General features: G+C 44.9%; 1 protein-coding gene across 1 annotated transcript in view; it reads right to left on the bottom strand.

Annotated features, from left to right (window-relative positions):
* LOC122931442 (tudor domain-containing protein 3-like) overlaps positions 1 to 24,353 on the bottom strand; it is a 206,425-nt gene that overhangs the window by 97,825 nt on the left and 84,247 nt on the right. The window contains exon 3 of the mRNA XM_044285514.1: positions 23,213 to 23,278. Within this exon, the coding sequence (XP_044141449.1) occupies positions 23,213 to 23,278 (66 nt within the window). The remainder of the gene's footprint in view (positions 1 to 23,212; positions 23,279 to 24,353) is intronic.

Genomic DNA, 24,353 nt, shown 5'->3' with positions numbered 1-24,353 from the left:
CAATAGCCAGTGGCTGAGGTGTTCATCCCAGCCAGTCACAGTCAAGCTGACATTATTTATATCTCAGGTTTAATAATTAAAGGTGCTGTCCGACTTAAACCCTCCTTAAAGCTCACAAATGCTGTAAAATAAAAAGAGCACATTTACTCCCCACTTAGGCTAATTTCAGACGAGCGTGTCCTGTGCGGAAATCTTGGTCCGTGTGGGAGCGTGATTTCCTGTTATGGACACTGCTGGTTTCGCAGGATCGCGCAGCATTATAATCATTTATAATGCTGTATGTCTCTGTCTGACCTGTATCTACTGAATTATACTGACAGCATTATGCCAGTATAGTTCTGTAGAGGTAAAGTTATGCAGAGACATACAGCATTTTAAATCATTATAATACTGTGTGCATTCCTGCAAAACCAGCAGTGTCCATAACAGGATATCACGCTCCCACACGTAGTGCGATTTCTGCACAGGACACGCTCATCTGAAAGATGCCTTAAAGGGGTTGTCTCATCACAGACGATGGGGAGCGGTGGGGTATGTCCTCATTGTCTTATAGGTGCGGGTACCACCGTTGGCACCCGCAACTATATTGAGAATAAAGCCCCGAAAGTTGTGTAGGGCGCCCCGCAGATGGCAAGCCGCCCTCCATTCATTTTCTACGGGGCGGCCGGGCCCATAGAAGTGAATGGGAACAGTGGCCGGTCATGCGCAGTGTGCTCACATTCACTTCTATGGGGAGTGCACGTGGTGGTGGTGGCCAGACCGGAGCCCTCCAGCCACCATCTGGCGGGGTTCCATTCCCGAAATAGGGGTGGGACCCGCACCTATAAGAAAATGTGGGCATATCCTAGCAATATGCCCCCATTGTCTGAGATGAGACAACCCCTTTAATCTTCTGTCGATTCCAGCGCAACCTCTCCAGTGCTCACCCCCGTTTTCTGTGACGTAGTCGTATTCAGCACATGTTCATAGCTAATGACTGGTGTCAGTGGTCTGGTGCTGTATACCGCTGAGGTCATTGATTGGTAGGTCCCCGGCGTAGACTGTAAACACAAACAGGAGGTGAGGACCACCATGGAACGGCTGAAAACAAACCAGTGGGGGATTAAGTGGCGAGTTCTTTTATTATTTTAATACATTTAGGGGCTTTGGGAGGAGGTTTTCATGTCAGTTGGACAATTCATTCAAGGGGCAACTATTTTTTATTTTTTATTTTTAAATAAAAATGTAGGGCAAATTTTTTAACTTTTACAATATACTTTATTTAGCTTTCTTTTGTGCTAAAACTGCAGCCCCTATGTTATCAGCAACTGGCCATTGGTAGGGAAAATCCATATCCAGCATTCAGTAAACTCTGAATACAGTTCCCACACAGGCTAGAGGCACAGCTTGTCCTCAGCCGTCTGCTGCTACTCCAAAAGCTGATGCACAGATATTTCAGTGTCGTTCTCCAGCCTTCCCAGCCGGTTAGTTGGTTTGGGAGTGCACCGGGTAGTGGAGACAGTCAGACACTGGCACAGGGCAGGAGCAGTGTCTTAGTTTCCATACATTTTTTTTTAGTGCATTAGTTTCCATACATGTCAATATGTGAAATATCTGCTCCACTGCTACTGTTCTGTTTGCTTTGATGTTACACTAGTGCAGCCATGATGGGTCATTAAAAGTGGTTTTCCAGGCTGCTGATATTGGTGAGCTATCCTCAGAACAGGTCATTAATATCAGATTGGCGAGACTCCAACACTTCACACCCCCACAATCAGCTGTTCACTGCAGCCTCCGATGCTGGAACTAGCACTGTGAATAGAACAGGAAGAACAGCTCCGTTCAAAGTGTAGTGGCCATACTGGGTTACTGCAGCTCATCTCACATTCATTTTAAATTTAATTTTATTTAGGGGTACATATGACTTTTTGATCACTTTTTATTCATTTTTTAGGGGAGTTAAAGGAATCGAAAAAACTATAAATCTTCCATTTATTTATATTTTTTTCAATTACGACGTGCAATACACTGAAAAATATTTAGGACATATTTGGATATGGCAATGCCAGCTATGCTTATTTTTTACTTTTTCAATTGTTATTTTTGTATCCTTAGAGGACATGTATATGTGATCTCCTGATTAATTATACTATAGATTGCAACATACTACTATTAGTATTAATATTACTGTAAGTCTAGGGGATTTTCACAGGTTGCCTGTCAGGCCGTGCCTCGGGTATGGCTTTTCAGACAGCTCACCATGACAGGCTTGGAAAACTGCAAATCTGGACAAGGGCAAACATGTGGACTCCATGGGGCTGATTTGCATGTGACAAACCTGCCAACGTTTCCAAGCAGAATCACAGTCAAGTGACATGTCACTCTTCTATGCAGATTTCAAAGCAATGGCTAAAAAAAAAGCCATAGCTGAACACCAGTGTCGACTGCCACTGAAAACAATGGGATGAAGATTTTGGTGCAGAATATGCACTGAAATTTAAATGGAAAAAAACAAAAAAAAACAAAAGACAGATAAACTTAACGTCTAATCAGTCTAATCACAGAACCAGCCAAGCTCCGGCAAGATGCAAATTTTTATTTTATTTTTTAAGCTCTTCTTCTCTCTTCACACATAAAGTGCCGTAAGTGGATTGCAGTAAAGTGCAGTCATTTAACAAACGGATTATAAAAAATTATGTTCCTACAGCCAACCAGCCTTTACTTCTACCTAAAACTTCAGCCAGTACACTAAGTATTCCACACATACCACTGCTACTGAAAAGCCTGAAAGCCAGAAAATCTGATCAATAGACAGAGGAAGATATGCCTTCCATGAAGTAGCCACCACGAGGTGTGCAGTTATGGGATTCAGGCAAGGAAGAAATAACAGCATCCTCCACATAGAAATAATATGTGACCTCATTTAACCCCATCAGGTAGGTCACCACAATAATCAACGTTACACCATAGCCACTCATTAAATTGTACATTGTACTTTCTAAGCATGACTACTTAGAAATGCCGGGTGTTTCACAGTGTTAGGAGTCACATCAATCAATCCAAAGTACACAAATTCTGCAATGCGCATTTCACGAATGCTAACGTACAAATTTTTTTCTGTGTTCTCACTGCCAATATGTCAAATCGCACAATGAGGATGTTTCTAGGCTAATGCTGCCACCTAGTGGTCAAAAATGAGAATACAACTTTATCTGGTAGAAAAGTCAATTTGTTTTAAGGATAAACAGAAAGAAAAAAAAGAAGACTTTTTTTGCTAATCCTTTTTACTTTTTATACTTACATGAGACAACATGTCAAGTGTCTGAAAAGGGACTATTTTATTTTTTCCTTGTCATGTTCCCCAATGATCACAATACCGTGTCATGCACAAAAAGAGCAGACTATTTTAAGTGTAGGTATGACTGATTTACTGGAAACCTAAACATTTGAAGGACCACTAAAACCAGAAATGAATAATAAATGTAAGGGTCCATTCACACGTCCGTTTTTTCTTTCCTGATCTGTTCCGTTTTTTCAGGAACAGATCAGGACCAGATCTGGACCCATTCATTTTCAATGGGTCCTGGAAAAAATCGGACAGCACAATGTGTGCTGTCCGTTTCCGTTGTTCCGTTCCGCATGTCCGTTTAAATATAAAACATGTCCTATTCTTGTCCTGAAAAATCGGATCCTGGTACAATACAAAGTCAATGGATCCGCAAAAAACGGATGACATTCGGATGTCATTCCGTATGTCATCCGTTTTTTGCGGATTCCGTTCCTGGAAACACATAACAAATTTTTTTTTTTTTTTTTTTTTTCAATTTTTTTTTCAAAGAAATCCAAACAACTTTATTTGATTATTGAAATGTATACATGCTCCCGTTTTTTGCGGATCCGCAAAAAACGGATAACATACGGAAACATTTTCAGGAACAACGGATCCGCAAAAAACGGACCGTTTTTCAGGATGAAAAAAAACAGGACGTGTGAATGGACCCTAAGGCTGGGTTCACACGAGCGAGATTTCTGCGCGGGTGCAATGCATGAGGTGAACGCATTGCACCCACACTAAATCCGGACCCATTCATTTCTATGAGACTGTGCAGATGAGCAGTGATTTTCACGCATCATTTGTGCTTTACGTGAAAATCGCAGCATGCTCTATATTGTGCGTTTTTCACGCAACGCAGGCCCCATAGAAGTGAATGGGGCCGCATGAAAATCGCAAGCATCTGCAAGCAAGTGCAGATGCGGTGCGATTTTCATGCATGGCTGCTTAGATGAAAGTCTATTCACTGTATTATTTTCCCTTATAACATGGTTATAAGGGAAAATAATAGAATTCTTTAATACAGAATGCTTAGTAGAAGGTCAATTGAGGGTTAAAAATTTTTTAAAAAATTAACTCCCCTCCTCCTCTTGATCGCGTAGTTGCCGATCTCTTCTTACTTCTTTAATCATGAGCTGCCAGCTAAAGGACCTGTGGTGACGTCACATCACATGGTCCAATCACATGTGATTGGACCATGTGATGAGCTCAGTGACGGCACCACAGGTGTTTTGACAAGTCCTGAAGAAAGAACAGGAGAACGGCAGCTACGCGATCAATTGGAGGAGGCGAGTACATTTTTATTTATTTTTTTAACCCTCAATTGACCTTGTACTAAGCATTCTGTATTAAAGAATGCTATTATTTTCCCTTATAACCATGTTATAAGGGAAAATAATTACATCTACACAACACCGAACCCAAACCTGAACTTCAGTGACGAAGTTCGGGTCTGAGTACCACATACAGTTTTTTATCACGCGCGTGCAAAACGCATTGCACCTGCGCGATAAAAAATTAACAGAACGCAATCGCAGTAAAAACTGACTGCAATAGGGTACCTACTCGCGCGGGTTTGCCGCAATGCACCTGGGACGCATCCTGAGCCAAAACGTGACGCCCATGTGAACCAGCCTAAATAAGAAATACCATTGATCTCACGGTCTGAAATGATTTTGTCCTCAGGCATGCAGACCACAGCAGGGAGGCTGCTGCCCCAGCCAGTTATCTTACAGCTAGACACAGGACAGTGAGAAGGATGATGGGAACACAATAGGACCAAGAGAAAGAAGGAGATGAAAATAAACACTGCTAAGATATTTTACAATTATGGTGCAGTCTAATGTGGGGATTGGCCAGCAACTCAACCAAGTGTTTCGGGTCTTGGTATTAAATTGCATGTGTTTTAAATGTTTAAATGGGTTGTCCAAGTTATTTTTTTGTTCTTTCTATGTTTCTAACTAGGCAAATATAACAGCTTTCCGATTTCACTGAGGGTCACATGACCTGTGATGTCAGCCTCTCTCCCTGCTCTGATAATGTTTGTGCACAAGCCCGAGAGATCTGTACAGGAGAGGAGAGGTCACTGTGTGTCACTGCACTGTCAGCTGCTGCTTATTGCTCTCTCCCAGGATTCTTAACCCCTTCAGCTGCACAGACTCAGGGCTGAAGTGTTTACTGTGTAGCTGCAGGCGGTGAGGAGACAATTGCTGGGCACAGGAGCTGAAACAGAAGTTCTGCAGAGCATTGCAGGTAGGGGGAAGATCCTGTGTGTATCAGCAGTGTCATTATACAGCTGGGACTTGTAGTCCTACACATACAACATGCTGCAGAGTTTCCCAGCAGGCAGACATGTCACTCAGGGCAGTACTTGTATTCACTCCCTTAGCATTGCAGGCGGAGGGGCAGAGATTGGTTTTATTGCAAGTAAACAAGGGGCCAGAAGAGAACCAGGGAAAGTAGGAAATAGATATTTTTTTTGCCTAATACTTGCTTAGCTTAGTTAAATATCGCTGGCTATCAGATTTACAATGCTATATATTTTTTTTCCATAACTCTGACAACCCCTTTAATTGATATAATTTTCTCCAACAAGGTAAGCATTTGCTTTATTACAGGTGCGTTTTATAATAATGTCCTGATTAGGCTTAGATGGTGATTAGAAACATAACCGATTATCTTCTTAGCCTGTTTTTTTTTAAAGCACCTCCTCTAAATGGGAAGATCAGAGAGCACATATCCTCTTTGACTGGTAAAAGGGTTGATAGCAGGGGCAAACTGGGAACTTAGAGTGGCCCTGGAAAAAATACTAAAAGTGGTTCCATTTGTAGTCGGGTTTATCACAAAATACTGCCAGCAGAACAAAATACATCCGCTGGCCGGCCATGAGGAGGGCCCAGATGACCCCCTCGGCATCAGCCCATCAGGAAGTTTCCCTGTAAGGTCTATGGCCAATTCGTCCCTGGGTAATAACATGAAGAGAGGACAGTAATGGTATAGTCACTGGTGTTGAATCTGCATACTGCAAATCCGACAAGTATGTTACTACAAGATCCACAGCAGAAATATGAAGCTTACACTAGAATTTCTGTTGTGGGTCTCGTAGTATGATGTGTGATGATCTAGTCAAAAGGATTAGCCTCGCTGTCATCAAATAAGGATAACTTATATTTTTCCATGAAGCGTTAGTGGCATGCTAACTCATTTCCGCTACAGAATTTTTCAGTGGTGGCGCAAAGAATCCTCCTGGAAAGACAAGGATGCTGATGGTTGTCTGAATGTGGATTTCGGTGCAGAATCTACAACAATGTGTCAAACCTAACACGTGTGAAATGGCCCTTATGTGCTGTGATCTTCCTGATAGTCAGCTGCAGATTTCACCCTTCCTTACACATACACAGATCCAGAAAGTAAAAATTCTAAGTAGTGCTGCACCTTGAATATTAAGGTCAAGGTACCATATAAAAGTCAAGATTCTGGGCTTTAATGCGACCGTTTACAGTCATGATATATTACAAACTAGCAGAAGGACCTGGCTTTGCACGTGTATATTTTATCTATTTCATTTAATGTTTGTGTAGGTCATTAAAAGATATCGACAGTATCCCCCATAACAGTGACCTCTACCGTACCTCATCCCCTTAACAGTGACCTCCACAGCCCCCCTCCCCGACAGTGCCCCGCCTCCTTAAAATGGGACCTCCACAGCAGCTTAACTTTGACCTTCACAGCAGCCTGCTCCTTTAACAGTGACCTTCACAACACCCCACCTGCCCCCCTAACAAAGACTCCACAGCGGGGCATTATTGTCAGTATAGAAAGCCCCACAGAATTTCAAACCGGATTCCAAAAAAGTTGGGACACTAAACAAATTGTGAATAAAAACTGAATGCAATGATGTGGAGATGGCAAATGTCAATATTTTATTTGTAATAGAACGTAGATGACAGATCAAACGTTTAATCCGAGTAAATGTATCATTTTAAAGGAAAAATACGTTGATTCAAATTTTCACGGCGTCAACAAATCCCCAAAAAGTTGGGACAAGCAGCAATAAGAGGCTGGAAAAAGTAAATTTGAGCATAACGAAGAGCTGGAAGACCAATTAACACTAATTAGGTCAATTGGCAACATGATTGGGTATAAAAAGAGCTTCTCAGAGTGGCAGTGTCTCTCAGAAGCCAAGATGGGTAGAGGATCACCAATTCCCACAATGTTGCGCAGAAAGATAGTGGAGCAATATCAGAAAGGTGTTAACCAGCGAAAAATTGCAAAGACTTTGCATCTATCATCATCAACTGTGCATAACATCATCCGAAGATTCAGAGAATCTGGAACAATCTCTGTGCGTAAGGGTCAAGGCCGTAAAACCATACTGGATGCCCGTGATCTCCGGGCCCTTAAACGACACTGCACCACAAACAGGAATGCTACTGTAAAGGAAGTCACAGAATGGGCTCAGGAATACTTCCAGAAACCATTGTCAGTGAACACAATCCACCGTGCCATCCGCCGTTGCCAGCTGAAACTCTACAGTGCAAAGAAGAAGCCCTTTCTAAGCAAGATCCACAAGCTCAGGCGTTTTCACTGGGCCAGGGATCATTAAAGGGGTTGTCCAGGTTCAGAGCTGAACCTGGACATACCTCCATTTTCACCCCGGCAGCCCCCCTGACATGAGCATCGGAGCAGTTCATGCTCCGATGCTCTCCTTTGCCCTGCGCTAAATCGCGCAGGGCAAAGGCATTTTTCAGAGTTCCGGTGATGTACCGGGGCTCTCTATGGGGCTGACAGGCAGCCCGGTGACGTCACCGGCACTGATGGGCGGGATTTGGCTCTGCCCTAGCCAGTAAAACGGCTAGGGCAGAGCAAAAGCCCGCCCCTCAGAGCCGGTGACGTCACCGAACACACTGCTGGGCGGAAGTTACCGCCCGGCAGTGTGTTATTGAAAACACAAGAGCCTGTGCCCTGCGCGATCTAGCGCAGGGCACGGGAGCGCATCGGAGCATGAGATGCTCCGATGCTAGGCTCAGGGGGGCTGCCGGGGTGAAAATAAGGGTATGTCCGGGTTCAGCTCTGAACCCGGACAACCCCTTTAACCCTGGGTTCACACCTGAGCGTTTCTCAAACGCGCGTTCTTATGCGCGTTTTTTGTAATAGTAAACGCGCGTTTGACGCGCGTTTGTGTCATTGACTGCAGTGTCCTATGGCCACAAACGCGCGTCAAAACGCCCCAAAGAAGCTCAAGTACTTGTTTGAGCGTCGGGCGTTTTACAGCGCGTTCGTACGCGCTGTAAAACGCCCAGGTGTGAACCATTCCCATAGGGAAGCATTGGATTTCATGTCTTGAGCGTTTTACAGCGCGTTTGAACGCGCTGTAAAACGCTCAGGTGTGAACCCAGGGTTAAGGCTACTTTCACACTTGCGTTCGGAGTGGATCCGTCTGGTATCTGCACAGACGGATCCGCACCTATAATGCAAACGCTTAGATCCGTTCAGAACGGATCCGTTTGCATTACCATGAACAAAAAATAAATAAAAAAAATAAATAAAAAAAAAGATTTTTTTTGTTCATGATAGTGCAAACGGATCCGTTTTGACTTTACATTGAAAGTCAATGGGGGACGGATCAGTTTGAAAATTGAGCCATACTGTGTCAACTTCAAACGGATCTGTCCCCATTGACTTACATTGTAAGTCTGGGCGGATCCGTTTGCCTCCGCACGGCCAGGCGGACACCCGAACGCTGCAAGCAGCGTTCAGGTGTCCGTCTGCTGAGCGGAGCGGAGGACAAACGGTGCCAGACTGATGCATTCTGAGCGGATCCGCATCCACTCAGAATGCATTAGGGCTGGACGGATCCGTTCGGGGCTGCTTGTGAGAGCCTTCAAACGGAACTCACAAGCGGAGCCCCGAACGCAAGTGTGAAAGTAGCCTAAAATAGAGTGTGGCAAAATGGAAGACTGTTCTGTGGTCAGACGAGTCACAATTCGAAGTTCTTTTTGGAAATCTGGGATGCCATGTCATCCGGACCAAAGAGGACAAGCACAACCCAAGTTGTTATCAACGCTCAGTTCAGAAGCCTGCATCTCTGATGGTATGGGGTTGCATGAGTGCGTGTGGCATGGGCAGCTTGCATGTCTGGAAAGGCAGCATCAATGCAGAAAAATATATTCAGGTTCTAGAACAACATATGCTCCCATCCAGACGTCATCTCTTTCAGGGAAGACCCTGCATTTTTCAACAAGATAATGCCAGACCACATTCTGCATCAATCACAACATCATGGCTGCGTAGGAGAAGGATCCGGGTACTGAAATGGCCAGTCTGCAGTCCAGATCTTTCACCTATAGAGAACATTTGGTGCATCATAAAGAGGAAGGTGCAACAAAGAAGGCCCAAGACGATTGAACAGTTAGAGGCCTGTATTAGACAAGAATGGGAGAGCATTCCTATTTCTAAACTTGAGAAACTGGTCTCCTCGGTCCCCAGACGTCTGTTGAGTGTTGTAAGAAGAAGGGGAGATGCCACACAGTGGTGAAAATGGCCTTGTCCCAACTTTTTGGGGATTTGTTGACACCATGAAATTCTGATTCAACATATTTTTCCCTTAAAATGGTACATTTTCTCAGTTTAAACTTTTGTTCCGTGATTTATGTTCTATTCTGAATAAAATATTAGAAGTTGGCACCTCCACATCATTGCATTCAGTTTTTATTCACGATTTGTATAGTGTCCCAACTTTTTTGGAATCCGGTTTGTAGTATACACTTAAGGTCATGTGAATTACATCAGCCTCTACAACAACGTTGGCTAAGCGTCGCAATCGAAATCATCTTAACTCACACATAAGCTATCTAAGGCCTCATGCACACGGCAGTTGTTTGGGTCCGCAAATTACTTCAATGGGGCCGCAAAAGATGCATGAGGCCTTACACTAAGAATGTTCTTCGTTGCCTATAGCAACCAAAAGGAGCTCATATTAATGACGTGTAGCAAAATAGAAGCTGAGCTGCGATTGGTTGCTATATCCCACCTGCTGAATAGCCAACTTAACTGCCACAATAGCCAACAGACAATGGGTCCTGTAGTTTGGTGGTTAGGTTACTAAGCATATTCTTTGGCAAATAATTGGAAAGTGCAGGGAGAAAATTTCCACTCAAAACATAGTCTATTATGTTCCCCGAGTCACAGGAGGAGGCTATGCAAAACTTTGTGATTGTAAATGCGACGGTGCGGATTCCTTTAATGGACATACATACACTCAGCTTTATATACAGTTCAAGAAAAAGTATGTGAACCCTTTGGAATTATATAGATTTCTGCACAAATTGGTCATAAAATGGGATCTGATCTTTATCTAAGTCACAACAATCACAACCTGCTTAAACTAATAACACACAAAGAATTAAATGTTACCATGTTTTTATTGAACACACCATGTAAACATTCACAGTGCAGGTGTAAAAAGTATGTGAACCCCTAGACTAATGACATCTCCAAGAGCAAATTGTAGTGAGGTGTCAGCCAACTGGAGTCCAATCAATGAGATGAGATTGGAGGTGTTGGTTACAGCTGCCCTGCCCTATAAAAAAAACACACACTAGTTCTGGGTTTGCTTCCCACAAGAAGCATTGCCTTATGTGAATGATGCCTCTCACAAAAGAGCTCTCAGAAGACCTACGATTAAGAATTGTTGACTTGCATTAAGCTGGAAAGGGTTATAAAAGTATCTCCAAAAGCCTTGCTGTTCATCAGTCAATGGCAAGACAAATTGTCTATAAATGGAGAAAGTTCAGCAGTGCTTTTACTCTCCCTAGGAGTGGCCGTCCTGTAAAGATGACTGCAAGAGCACAGCGCAGACTGCTCAATGAGGTGAAGAAGAATCCTAGAGTGTCAGCTAAACACTTACAAAAGTCTCTGGCATATGCTAATATCCCTGTTAGTGAATCTACGATACGTAAAATACTAAACAAGAATGGATTTCATGGGAGGATACCACAGAGGAAGCCACTGCTGTCCAAAAAAAACATTGCTGCACAATTACAGTTTGCACAAGAACACCTGGATGTTCCACAGTAGTACTGGCAAAATATTCTGTGGACAGATGAAACCAAAGTTGAGTTGTTTGGAAAAAACACACAACACTATGTGTGGAGAAAAAGAGGCACAGCACACCAACATCAAAACCTTATTCCAACTGTGAAGTATGGTGGTGGGGGCATCATGGTTTGGGGCTGCTTTGCTGCATCAGGGCCTGGACGGATTGCTATCATCGAAGGAAAAATTAATTCCCAAGTTTATCAGGACATTTTGCAGGAGAACTTAAGGCCATCTGTCCACCAGCTGAAGCTCAACAGAAGATGGGTGTTGCAACAGGACAACGACCCAAAGCATAGAAGTAAATCAACAACAGAATGGTTTAACCAGAAGAAAATACACCTTCTGGAGTGGCCCAGTCAGAGTCCTGACCTCAACCCGATTGAGATGCTGTGGCATGACCTCAAGAAACAGTTCTGTAAAGAGGAACGGTCAAGAATTACTCCTGACCGTGGTGCACGTCTGATCTGCAACTACAGGAAACATTTGGTTGACGTTATTGCTGCTAAAGGAGGTTCAACCAGTTATTAAATCCAAGGGTTCACATACTTTCTCCACCTGCCCTTTGAATGTTTACATGGTGTGTTCAATAAAAACATGGTAACATTTAATTCTTTGTGTGTTATTAGTTTAAGCAGACTGTGATTGTCTAATGTTGTGACTTGGATAAAGATCAGATCACATTTTGTGACCAATTTGTGCAGAAATCCATATCATTCCAAAGGGTTGACATATTTTTTCTTGCAACTGTATTAGATCTACATTACTGGCAGCGGTACAGATGCTACTTTAGGGGTAGAAATCCTAGATTATTGAAATCCCAGAATAGTGTGCCTATAGTCTGGATGAGAATATCCCCATGCCTTACATCTATTAATAATCTGCTAATAAAGGGATTTATATTACTCATCACTTACAACCTGATGCTCTGCATGCAGATCTCTAAACCAGAGAAGAGCAGCACCATCCAGTGGTAAGACACAGCACTGCACTCAACAATTATTCTAGAAATAGAGTATTCTATTGATTATTTTTTACGATTAATCGAGTAATCTAATAAGAAAAAATGAGTTAATAGACTGTTTTCCTTTATAAAAACTCATTAGACCCCCTCCCATAAGTCCCCAACACCCTTTGTTCCCCCCCCCCCGTGCGATCAGCCCAAGTGCATCAGTTCCCCCCAATGCCATCATCTCCGTTCCCACCAGTGTCATAAGCTCCACTATCCCCCAGTCCCATCAGCTCCCCCCGTGCCTTCAGCTCTTCCCCACCCCAGTGCCATCAGCTGCCCCCTCAGTGCCATCAGCTGCTCCCCAGTACAACCAGCTGCCCCCCCAGTGCAATCAACTTGCCCCCCAGTGCCCCCCAGGATCGTGTTCTGTAGATTGTATTATTTTCCCTTATAACATGGTTATAAAGGAAAATAATAGCATTCTGAATACAGAATGCATAGTAAAATAGCGCTGGAGGGGTTAAAAAGAAATAAACCTTAGTCCACTTGATCGCGAAGCCGACATCCCCTTCTGACTTTATCTTAGCTGTGAGGCGGAACAGGACCTGTGGTGACGTCACTCCGGTCATCACATGATCCATCACCATGGTAAAAGATCATGTGACGGACCATGTGATGACCGGAGTGACGTCACCACAGGTCCTTTGACTGCAATCAGCAAAGAAAGAGACAGGAGAGATGCCGGCTACGCAAGCAAGTGGATTAAGGCGAGTTAATATTATTATTATTTTTAACCCCCTCCAGCGCTATTGTACTATGCATTCTGTATTCAGAATGCTATTAACTTTCCCTTATAACCATGTTATAAGGGAAAATAATAATTATCGGGTCTCCATGCCGATCGTCTCCTAGCAACCGTGCATGAAAATCGCACCGAATCCGCACTTGGGTGCGGATGCTCGCGATTTTCATGCAACCCCATTCATTTCTATGGGGCCTGCGTTACGTGAAAAATGCACAAAATAGAGCATGCTGCGATTTTCACGCAACGCATAAGTGATGCGTGAAAATCACCGCTCATGTGAACAGCCAGATAGAAATGAATGGGTCGGGATTCAGTGCGGGTGCAATGCGTTCAACTCACGCATCGCATCCGCGTGGAATACTCGCCCGTGTGAAAGGGGCCTAAAGGGGTTCTGCAGTTTGTTTACACTGATGATCTATCCTCTGGATAAATCATCAGCATCTGACCGGCGGGGGTCCGACACCCGGGACTCCCGCCGATCAGCTGTTTGAGAAGGAAGCGGCGCTGCTGGATTTCAGCTGCCTTCTCAAACAGCTGATTGGCAGGGGTCCCGGGTGTCGGAACCCCGCCGATCAGATGCTGATGATTTATCCAGAGGATAGATCATCAGTTAAAGAAACTGCAGAACCCCTTTAAATGGGCTGTTGCTGGGGTCCCACTATGTTTCCCTTCCTTCTTCTGTTCTCAACCCATCACTAACAAAGTGAGGTAAGGTCCTCCCTCACTACAACCTGGACACTATCTGGCAGGTAAGTGTCCTCTACAGCTTAAAGGGGTTATTCAAACCCTATAATGCCCAGGTCCCTCACACAGGTTGTACTTACCTTGCTCCCTGGCACCCGTGTCGTTTCTGATGCCCGCACGGCCGTCATTGTATCTCCCAAAACATGGGACGGGGGGGCGGGCAGCCAATAGCAGGTCGTGACGGGAAAGAGCCATCCTAGCATCGCGGGCTGCTACTGACGCGTGCCTTCGCCTCATATAGCTGATCTGATATTGATGACCTGGAAAACCCCTTTAAATAGGTTGTCCAAGATTTTGATATTGAGGGCTTATCCTCAAGAGAGCTCACCAATATCATATCAGTGGGGGTCCAACACCCTGCACCTCCACTGGTAAGCCGTTTCCTTCTACACAGCTCCAGCCATAGTGTAGTGGACAGAGCTGGTAACTGCACTGCTTCACACAGCCTTTTTGTTGCCTAAATGTAGTATATATGCAGCAGAATAGGCTTTAATCCACAGGGACCCAGAGGGAGCCCGACGAGACCCTCAGCACTGAAATGGAGTGCTGGTGACTAGGAAAGTGTATTTCTTTCTCAGTGGCAAACATTAGAATTCAGTGTGGAAAGCAGGAACCAATGATGGCCGCATCAGAGTTTGCAGGAGGGCTGAGAGCGCCTACCGCCAACATGCGCAGTCATGAGAGACACAGAGGACCAACACCAGGTGTCATGGTGTAGGTGCCATTAGCTAGTCATCTCATATTTGTGAATGGAATATTGACCAGCCAGATAAAGTGAAAATCATATGCCTCTGGAATATTTACATTTATTTCACAAAATTTCCAAAAGAAATCTACAACAAGCAACCATCACTAAAAATATTGGAAGGTGTAAAGAAACTTAGTCAAATAAAATAAAATAATCCAGGGGGAAATGATCTTCACCTGTTTCGACCGGCCTTATGTATGTCCAGGACATTGTGGAAACAGTCCTACTGCCTTTTTTTTACCTAAATGATGCAAAGTTCCAACAAGATAATACCGGCCTATATAGTGCCCGTGCTGCACAACGCGCTCCTCAGGGTATCCAGTTGCTCCCCTGGCAAGTTCCATCTCCAGATCTCTCCCGCAATGAGAATATCTGGGAATGGATAGAGTGATGGAGCTCCCATGCACAGCAGCCAACAAACACCTTGGCTGAACTACACACATAACATACCACAGAAGAATATCCAGCATGTGTATGACCATTACCATGCCACAGCGGCAGCCTGTAGTAATGTGACCCTTCCTCAATATAAACTCTGCTGCAGAACCTCAAACAAAGGGTGTGTGATCATTGACCATGCACAACAAGCAGTTTCTACTCTGTCAATCTCAGCTCAATAGCATTACGTTTTCCAGGTCTTCTTTTTCATTGCTTTTACGTTTATTGCTTCTATCTTCGGTTCTGGGCTGTGGTCCCATGTCCATGCAACTCTTTCTTATTTCCTGTGATGCTACATCCATGGATGGGTCACGGCAGCAACAGGGGCAGGGGTAGGGGAACATCTATCTAACTAGCTGGATGGGAGGAGCAGTAAACTAGATGTTCACTGTTAGTGGAGGTGCTGGAGCTGTGGGTGGGATACAGCAACAGGGGCAGGGGAACATCTATCTAACTAGCTTGATGGGAGGAGCGGTAAACTAGATGGTCATTGTTAGTGGAGGTGCTGGAGCTGTGGGTGGGATACAGCAACAGGGGCAGGGGAACATCTATCTAACTAGCTTGATGGGAGGAGCGGTAAACTAGATGGTCATTGTTAGTGCAGGTGCTGGAGCTGTGGGTGGGATACAGTAACAGGGGCAGTGGTAGGAGGAAAATCTATCTAACTAGATGGATGGGAGGAGCGGTAAACTAGATGTTCATTGCTAGTGGAGGTGCTGGAGCTGTGGGTGGGATACAGTAACAGGGGCAGTGGTAGGGGGTAAACTAGATGTTCATTGTTAGTGGAGGTGCAGGAGCTGTCGGTGGGATACAGCAACAGGGGCAGTGGTAGGGGGACATTATATAACTAGCTGGGTGGGAGGAGCGGTAAACTAGATGGTCATTGTTAGTGGAGGTGCTGGAGCTGTGGGTGAGATACAGCAACAGGGGCAGTGGTAGGGGGACATCTTTCTAACTAGCTGGATGGGAGCGGTAAACTAGATGTTCATTGTTAGTGGAGGTGCTGGAGCTGTGGGTGGGATACAGCAACAGGGGCAGTGGTAGGGGGACATTATATAACTAGCTGGGTGGGAGGAGTGGTAAACTAGATGGTCATTGTTAGTGGAGGTGCTGGAGCTGTGGGTGAGATACAGCAACAGGGGCAGTGGTAGGGGGACATCTTTCTAACTAGCTGGATGGGAGCGGTAAACTAGATGTTCATTGTTAGTGGAGGTGCTGGAGCTGTGGGTGGGATACAGCAACAGGGGCAGTGGTAGGAGGACATTATATAACTAGCTGGGTGGGAGGAGCGGTAAACTAGATGGTCATTGTTAGTGGAGGTGCTGGAGCTGTGGGTGGGATACAGCAACAGAAAGTGCTACATACAGTATGTAATCAAACCATTTATTGGGTCAGGAGAGGCCAAACTAAAAAGAAGACATGGGGAAGATGTGCATGAGGTAATCAACAACTCTACATATTGATTAAAAACCATAGTAATCCCACAAAACCCCTTTAAGATAGTTTTAATGCTAGAGCTGATTACTCTACAACATAGGTAGAAAGTGTTGGTTTGTGGAGATATGTGTAGGGAATTCATGTCTTGACACCGACAGATCAGCCGGGGAATATTGAGAAGCTTGAAATAAGTTAAGAACTGCTTACTGGCTCATAATCCAGGTGCCACACTGCCAGCTCCATACATTGATGGTAGTTCTCCATGCACTGACTTCTTGGTGGACCTATGATAGACCTGTGCTATACACAGTAGCCAATCTGAGGAGGCAGAGCTGCAAAAAAACGGAGGAGGTGCGTCTCAGACTACCTCTTGTCACAGATCACACCCCTATCCCAATGGAACACATAGGTACTCCCTTACAAATCTATTTTGAGCTCATCACATAGGTTATACTCACATTACCAGTTTAGGCTAGTTTAGGCTGCGTTTCTATTTTGCGGTATTGAGATCCGTCATAGGGTCTCAATACCGGAAAAAAAACGATTCATTGTCAATGGGGACAAAACGTAACTGAACAGAACAGAATTCTCCAAAATGCATTCTGTTCCGTTTGGTTGTGTTCTCATACCGGAAAGCAAACTGCACCATGCTGCGGTTTTCTTTCAGTCCTGGGATGCGGAACAAGACCCATAATGCAAGTCAATGGGGACTGATACGTTTTCTCTGACACAATCTGACACAATCGAAAATGGATCTGTCCTCCATTGACTTTCAATGGAGTTCATGACGGAGCCGTCTTGGCTATGCTAAAGATAATACAACCGGATCCGTTCATAACAGATGCAGACTGTTGTATCATCAGTAACGGAAGCATTTTTCCTGCAAAAACACTAGTGTGAAAGTAGCCTTAATCAGTGCGATCAGCAGGTTAGAGCAGATTAATATACAGTTTTGCAGGCAAAAATTCTGTATAAAAACTTGTAATTTATACATTTAAAGGTGTTGTGCAGCGATTTATATTGCTGGCCTATCTCCAGGATAGGTCATCAATATCTGATCTGGTCGGACACCCCTGTCGTTTGAAGAGGAAGCAGCGCCACTTCCTGTTCACTACATTGCACTTCGTCTAGGTACTGCAGTGTAATGATGAGTACTCGCTCCTTTCACTTGAATGGAGTGAGAACTATTAATTATACTACGCTGCCATTCCACAGGAGACGACACGCAGTGTAATGAACAGGAAGAGGCACTTGCATCTTCAATTAGCTGATCAGCGGGGGTCCCGGGTGTCAAAACACCCGCCAATCAATCAGATATTGATGACCTATCCTGAGAATAGGTCATCAATATAAATTGTTGCACAACCCCTATAAATTTCAGCTTTTTCTGAGCTCAGTTGTACATGGGGCCATTTTATCAGTGATCGATAGTGTTCCTCGCATAAGGGCTCATGAACATGATCACAATTTTGGTCTGCATCCAGTCCATCTGCATTTTTTGCAGCTTGAGTGTGGACCCACTCATTTCAATGGGGCTGCAAAAGATGTGGACAGCACTCTGTATATTGTCCGCAAAATTACAGAACATGTCCTATTCTTGTCCGCAATACAGACAAGGATAGGACTGTTCTATTAGGGGCTGTCCATTCCGTTTCGCAAAATGCGTAATGCACACGGCTTCTGTGTTTTGCAGATCTGTAATTTGTGCACCGCAAAACAGCCCACGGTCATGTGCATGAGCCCTAAGTGTGTATATGTAGACAGCCCCGGAGTACAAATGAACTGATTCAATTACAAGTTTTGCAAAGTCAGAGTCTGCGCAGATCCCCCTGCACTATAATAGATAGCACTGCATTTCGTGGTGACAGGTTCTCTTTAAATTAAAGAAAAAAACTTGTGCTATGACCTCCTCCCCAAATCAAGAAAAAGTTAACCCTATTTTGTGCCAAGTATTTGCCTTGCATTAATGTTACTCTTATTTTGTGCCAGCAGTGCCTGTATTGCAGCCCGCAAAACAGCAGGTCCGCAATATACGGGCACTGTATCAAGTTGAATGGGTCTGCATCTGTCAGCACAGCAACACGGACTGTGCACTTTCATTGGGGACCACAATTTGAAGACCCCAATGCAAGGCACACGTTTGTGTGCATAAACCCTTAGGCTGGATGTCTAGGGAGAGACTGCGGAGTAGTAGCCTCCCCGCCTACCTACATTAGCCAATGACTACATGAATTTGCGGCTTTGCAGAGCTATTCGCTTCACAAGCGCGCAGCAGCATGTCAGTCCAGCCTTAGAGATAATCCTAAAATTATTTTTAAATCGATGCAAAATGCTGTTAAATTCATTTCATCTGTATTTTCAATCCAAAGCACATACACAGCTAACACATTATGCCTGTGAGCTGAGACCGGGCCAACTGCCTTTACGAAGACACTAGGACCTTTGGAAAACATGCAAGCCGGCTACATGACACACAACTTATTAGCCTTGTGTAGGAGTATGCCCACGCCAGATGAGAATTGCCACCCTGTGATTTCCATGCAAATCCAGCCAGTTAAGCTGTTAGATGATGGCGCAAGTAAAACGTGTACAACTTTAATGTCACTGCGCTATCGCTTTCCTTCTGCGAATGTATGTGTTAAGCTGATTGATGGGCCCTGTAGGGGGAAAAGAATAGCTTACATGAAGGTCTGCACAACAATGTGACATTCAGAAATCAAAGTACTGAGCTGCCTGCAGAAGAAAAACGTGCAGCAAAGCTTTGAGCAAATTAAGCCTTATACAACTGAACGCAAGCCAGAGCCATCTCCATATTGCTAAAGCATGCACTACGAAATAAAACGGGTGAGGAAAGACATGGTGATCACTCAGGCAGAAGACTTAACGCGTGAAGGTCGTTTCAAGGCTTCACAAAAGGCTTGGGCATCTTTTCCACGTATATTAACCCTAAGGCCTTATACACATGGTAAGGAGGCTCTCTGGCGGCACACCGGGAGCCATATACAATGCTACATCTGCAACCCTAGGAGCAATGACAGGCTCCATAAAATGGCATCTAATGAAGTATGCCACTTTTTATTTTTCTCTTAGATTCTGTAGGCCTCTAAAAAGAGACTGGAGGTCTGCAGAGATACAGAAAAGGCGTCAAGCAATTCTATGGGCGAATTATTACTGCTCCAAACATAATGGAATTGCAGTATGGCTGTGGTAATGAGGCCTAGAGCAGAGGACAACCTGCATACAAGTCACTGATCTCTTTGTTAAAGGGCTTGTCCGGGTTCAGAGCTGAACCTGGACATAACCATATTTTCACCCTGGCAGCCCCTGTGATATGAGCATCGGAGAATTTAATGCTCCAATGCTCTCCCTTGCCCTTCGCTGGAACGCGCAGGGCAAGGACTTGTTTGTTTACCTCGGCACACTGTTGGGCGGAGGCTTCAGCCCAGCAGTGTATTTGGTGACGTCACTGGCTCTGATGGGCCAGCTTTAGAACTGCGCTAGCCATTTTACAGGCTAGGGCAGAGCTAAAGCCGATCCATCAGTGCTGGTGACGTTACCGAATGCACTGGCATGGGTGGGGAAGGGAGAGGGCTATGGGCGTAGAAAATTATCTAAATCTACGCCAGCAAGGGAGCTGGCTAAGATTTAGTCCAGCAGTAGATGCACCTTTATTCTTTGGAGAGTTCCAGTCACAATTCCAAACTGCTATTCATTGTATCCAATCAAAGAGATTTAACCACTAGTGCTTAGGGATGTCATAGAACATGTATAGCTTTTCCATCAATAGAAAAATGTCAGCATACCCCTTTAAATATCCTTATAAGTATACTGATTAGCGAATCATGATCGTACTTAATGAGGTTTTCCGTTAGTTAGATACTGATGGCCTATCCTCAGGACCGGTCATCAACATCAGATCACAGAGGCCTGACACCCAGCACCCCCACCAATCAGCTGTTTCGGCCATCCACTGGAAACTATACAGTGGAGGAAGCTGGAACCTCAAGTGATTGGGAGCTGAGTGGCAGTACACTGTGAAGCTGCATATGCCTGCACGCAACAACTGATCAGAGGGAATGCAAGGTGTTGAACCTCTACTTATCTGACATTGACAACCTATCCTAAGAACAGGCGATCAATATGTAGATCCCAGGAAGCCCATTTTGCGCCCCCCCCCCCCCCCATGTTGTTCCTTGCCGCGTCCCCCCCCTCCCCCGCTGATTCCCCCAGGTGAATACTAATGAGCGCATTATGGAAGCGCTCATTAGTACCAGGAAGTGGTGAACGCTCTGTACTCACCACTTCCTGGTTCTCTGCTGTCGGCTGTGCAGGGCTGTGCGCGCCAGTTTAGAGCACAGTCGACAGAGGAGGGAGAGAATTGAAGGCGGCGTCCGTCCAGGAGCAGGAGAGGTAAGTGTTTTTTTTATTTTATAAAAAATTTGGCTGCTGGGGGCATTATGGGGGCTAATTGGAGGCACATGGGGGCTAATAGGAGGCATAATGGGGGCTAATGAGCCATTATGGGGGCTAATGAGCCATAATGGGGGCTAATTAGGCATAATGGCTTATAATGGGGGCTAATAAGAGGAATAATGGGGGCTAATGAGGCATAAGAGCTTATAATGGGGGCTAATGAGGCATAAGGACTTATAATGGGTGCTAATGAGGCATAAGGGCTGATATGGGGGCTAATGAGGCATAAGGGCTGATATGGGGGCTAATGAGGCATAAGGGCTGATATGAGAGGCATAATTTGTCATCCACAGATGCCCCCATAACAGCGTGTCTTCCACAGATCCACCATAACCGCACACCTGCGCACTGACGAGAGACAGAAAGAAGGGGAAAGAATCCGCTGAAGCAAGCAGAGGACGGCACAGCAGACGACTGAATAGCTTCTTTTGTAAGTAAATTGCTTTATATAAAGGTATCCCTGCATACCGCAATTCTCTCGTATTTTGTAATCTTATTTATATATACTTATTTTGTTTTTGCCCCCCCATGGTATCTTTGTGCCCCCACCCCTATATATTGTTCCTAGAGTCGCCACTGCGGCCCGCTGCTTAGGCTGCTTACTTACTGTTCTCTAAAGGGGCGGTTTTAGGGGGTGGTCCTAGGGGTGGGTAGGGGCGTAGCCAGGGGAGGGGGGGGGGTGAGTTCCACCACCTTTTCTCTGAGAAAAAAAAGCCCTGACTGCACCACTAAATAGGAATGGTCATAATTCCTGGAACCCAACAGCGATTTTGATATTGCAGGGTTAGGACTTGTAGGCCTCTACCAGGCTGTATCCACACTGATGTCAGCAGTCCCGGCAGATGTGACAGAAATGACGGCACACAATGGAGATCATAAAGGACCGAGATGTACGCAATCGTTAAGTAAATAGCATACAACAGATCCAGCAGAGCGCTGTGGCTTTCATTATGAATGGAAGCCAGGACCCTAGTGTGAAAATGGCCTAGCTTACTAATAAAAGTCAAAAACTTAAATATGCGGGTAATTTATTATTAGATATGGCACATATGGCATACATTTTCCCCGTTCACTCCTTGCCTAAAAAAATGGGGTGTTGCATGGGTGGGGAAAGGAGGGGGCCGACCCAGCTCATTTATCATCTTCTATGCTTGTTTTAGGTGTAGAAAAATCATCTAAATCTACGCCAGCAAAGGAGCCGGCGAAGATTTAGGTCAGCAGTGGATGCGCCTAAGTGACGTAGCAGCTGGCGCCTCTACATAACCTAGGCACATCATTTGCCAGTGCAAGAGATATTATTTATAAAGTCGCCATATGTTCACCCTGGCTTGTATACCAAGGAATGGCTTGCTGCATATAACATGTCATTTTAAATCAAATAATCTCTTACAGTTTATTCATATTTGAACTCTCAATAAAGAAAGTCCAGCGTAGCACTATACATCTACGGTACTGGAACATTAAAAGCAGAGGAGAACTCTCCTGCTGTAAAAAGTTAATCATATATCATCCTTTTTTCTCCAGTGCCCTTAGGTTTATTGAACACATTTGTGACATGGCCACCACACCAATTACTGAGTAATAAATCTGCCAGTTCTTATTAAGCAAATCAGCTAGAATCAAGAAACTGAAAACTGCACATGAGGGGATGGCATCGTGTCCCTAAAAATTCCCAAACTGGTTAGTGCTCCATATCTCCAAAAAGTAGAATGTGAGAATGGAAAGTAAGCTAGCAGGCATTTGGATTTCCTGTGCCCACGCAGCGCTGCTAATGATTGGCGCATCTGTCGCATTATAAACATAGGGCATGTGTCCTGCCTGTGTACCCCTCTGCTGCCCTTCTCCTAATTACTGAAGGTAGCAATCTTGTCACGAATCCAGTCAAGCCCCGCAGCCCTAGCTGACAAACAAATAGAAACAGCTGGTAACTGGCAGCACACGCCGAAAACTCTCCCCGCCAGTCAGCTCTGATCTGCTCGAGAGACGCATTAATAAAACACTGGTGTGCATCCTCCATCAGCTCCGCACAACATAATCAGTCCGAGTGGCACACAAGAGGTCAAAAGCAGCGGCACGCAACTGTAACACAACTGGCTTTATAAACTCTCCAGAGACATGACCCCATATAAAGTGTTGATTCAGTTTCTCCAGATGTAAGACATGACTGAGACAATAAGGATATGGAGAAAAGGCCGGACTGCTCGTTACCTTCTCTACTTTTCCTCCATTGATGTCGCTGGGGAGAAATCTTTTTCCAATGGTTCTGAGGTCTGTCTGAAAAAAAGAAGAAGAAAAAAATAAGAAAATGTACAGTAGTATTGTGCTCTGGGAAATAGGAGGAAGCGAACAGAAGCAGTGCACCAGGTAAGAGTATTAGGCCTCTTGCACACGAATGTGTGCGCCCCGTAGCCATGCAGCAATGCACGAACACCCACCGTGGGGCAGCCGCAGCGGATCACGACCCATTCACTTTATTGGGTCCACGATCCGGCCGTTCCGCAAAAAGATAGGACATGTTCTATTTATTTGCGGAAGAGAAGTACGGGGCGAAACCCCACGGAAGCACTCCGTAGTGCTTCCGTAGGGTTCCGTTCCGCACCATTCCGTATCTCTGGATTTGCTGACCCATTGAAGTGAATGGGTCCGCATCTGTGATGCAGAATGCCCACGGAACGATGCCCGTGTTTTGCGTATCCGCAAATGCGGTCTGCAATACAGCCATGGAGTGCACACGCAATACGCCTTACACAGCGGCAGATACGGCCTTGTGCATATCAGCAATGACTTTTCCATTATTCAGAGAAACAGAAAAACACAGATATGTTAAACATTCTGAAAGGTCCATGTTACACAAGCGCATTCAGTGCGAGAAATACGCTCTGTGCGTCAGAAGTATTTCTCATCCTGGCTGCGGCTCCCATGACATGGACCCACGGCACTATAATAATTTATAACACTGTGTTCCTGCCCGATCTCCACTCTAATAAACCGTACTCTCATAATGCCATCGTACAGTGGAGATAAAGCAGGAACACGCAGCATTATAAATCATTATAATGCCATGGGTGCATGTCATAGGAGCAGCAGACAGGACGACAAATACCTCTGACATACAGAGCACAATTCTATCACTGAGTACACTAGTGTGAAACTGGCCAGTGGCAGATAAAAATCAGACCAATCCTGCAGACATAATTTTTTCCTATTTCTTCCATCAAAAATAGCAGAAACCTGGACACTGCGCATTACAGATGCTTAAAGGCGTTGAGGACCTCTCCTCAGGACAGGTCATCAGTATCAGATCAGCAGGACCCCCGCCGATCAGCTGTTTGAATAGAAGGCAGAGCTC

Source organism: Bufo gargarizans, chromosome 3 (assembly GCF_014858855.1).
Source record: "Bufo gargarizans isolate SCDJY-AF-19 chromosome 3, ASM1485885v1, whole genome shotgun sequence".
In the NCBI taxonomy this organism is placed as follows: domain Eukaryota; kingdom Metazoa; phylum Chordata; class Amphibia; order Anura; family Bufonidae; genus Bufo; species Bufo gargarizans.
The sequence above is the reverse complement of the archived record's forward strand: the minus strand, read 5'-3'. Positions and strand labels throughout refer to the sequence as shown.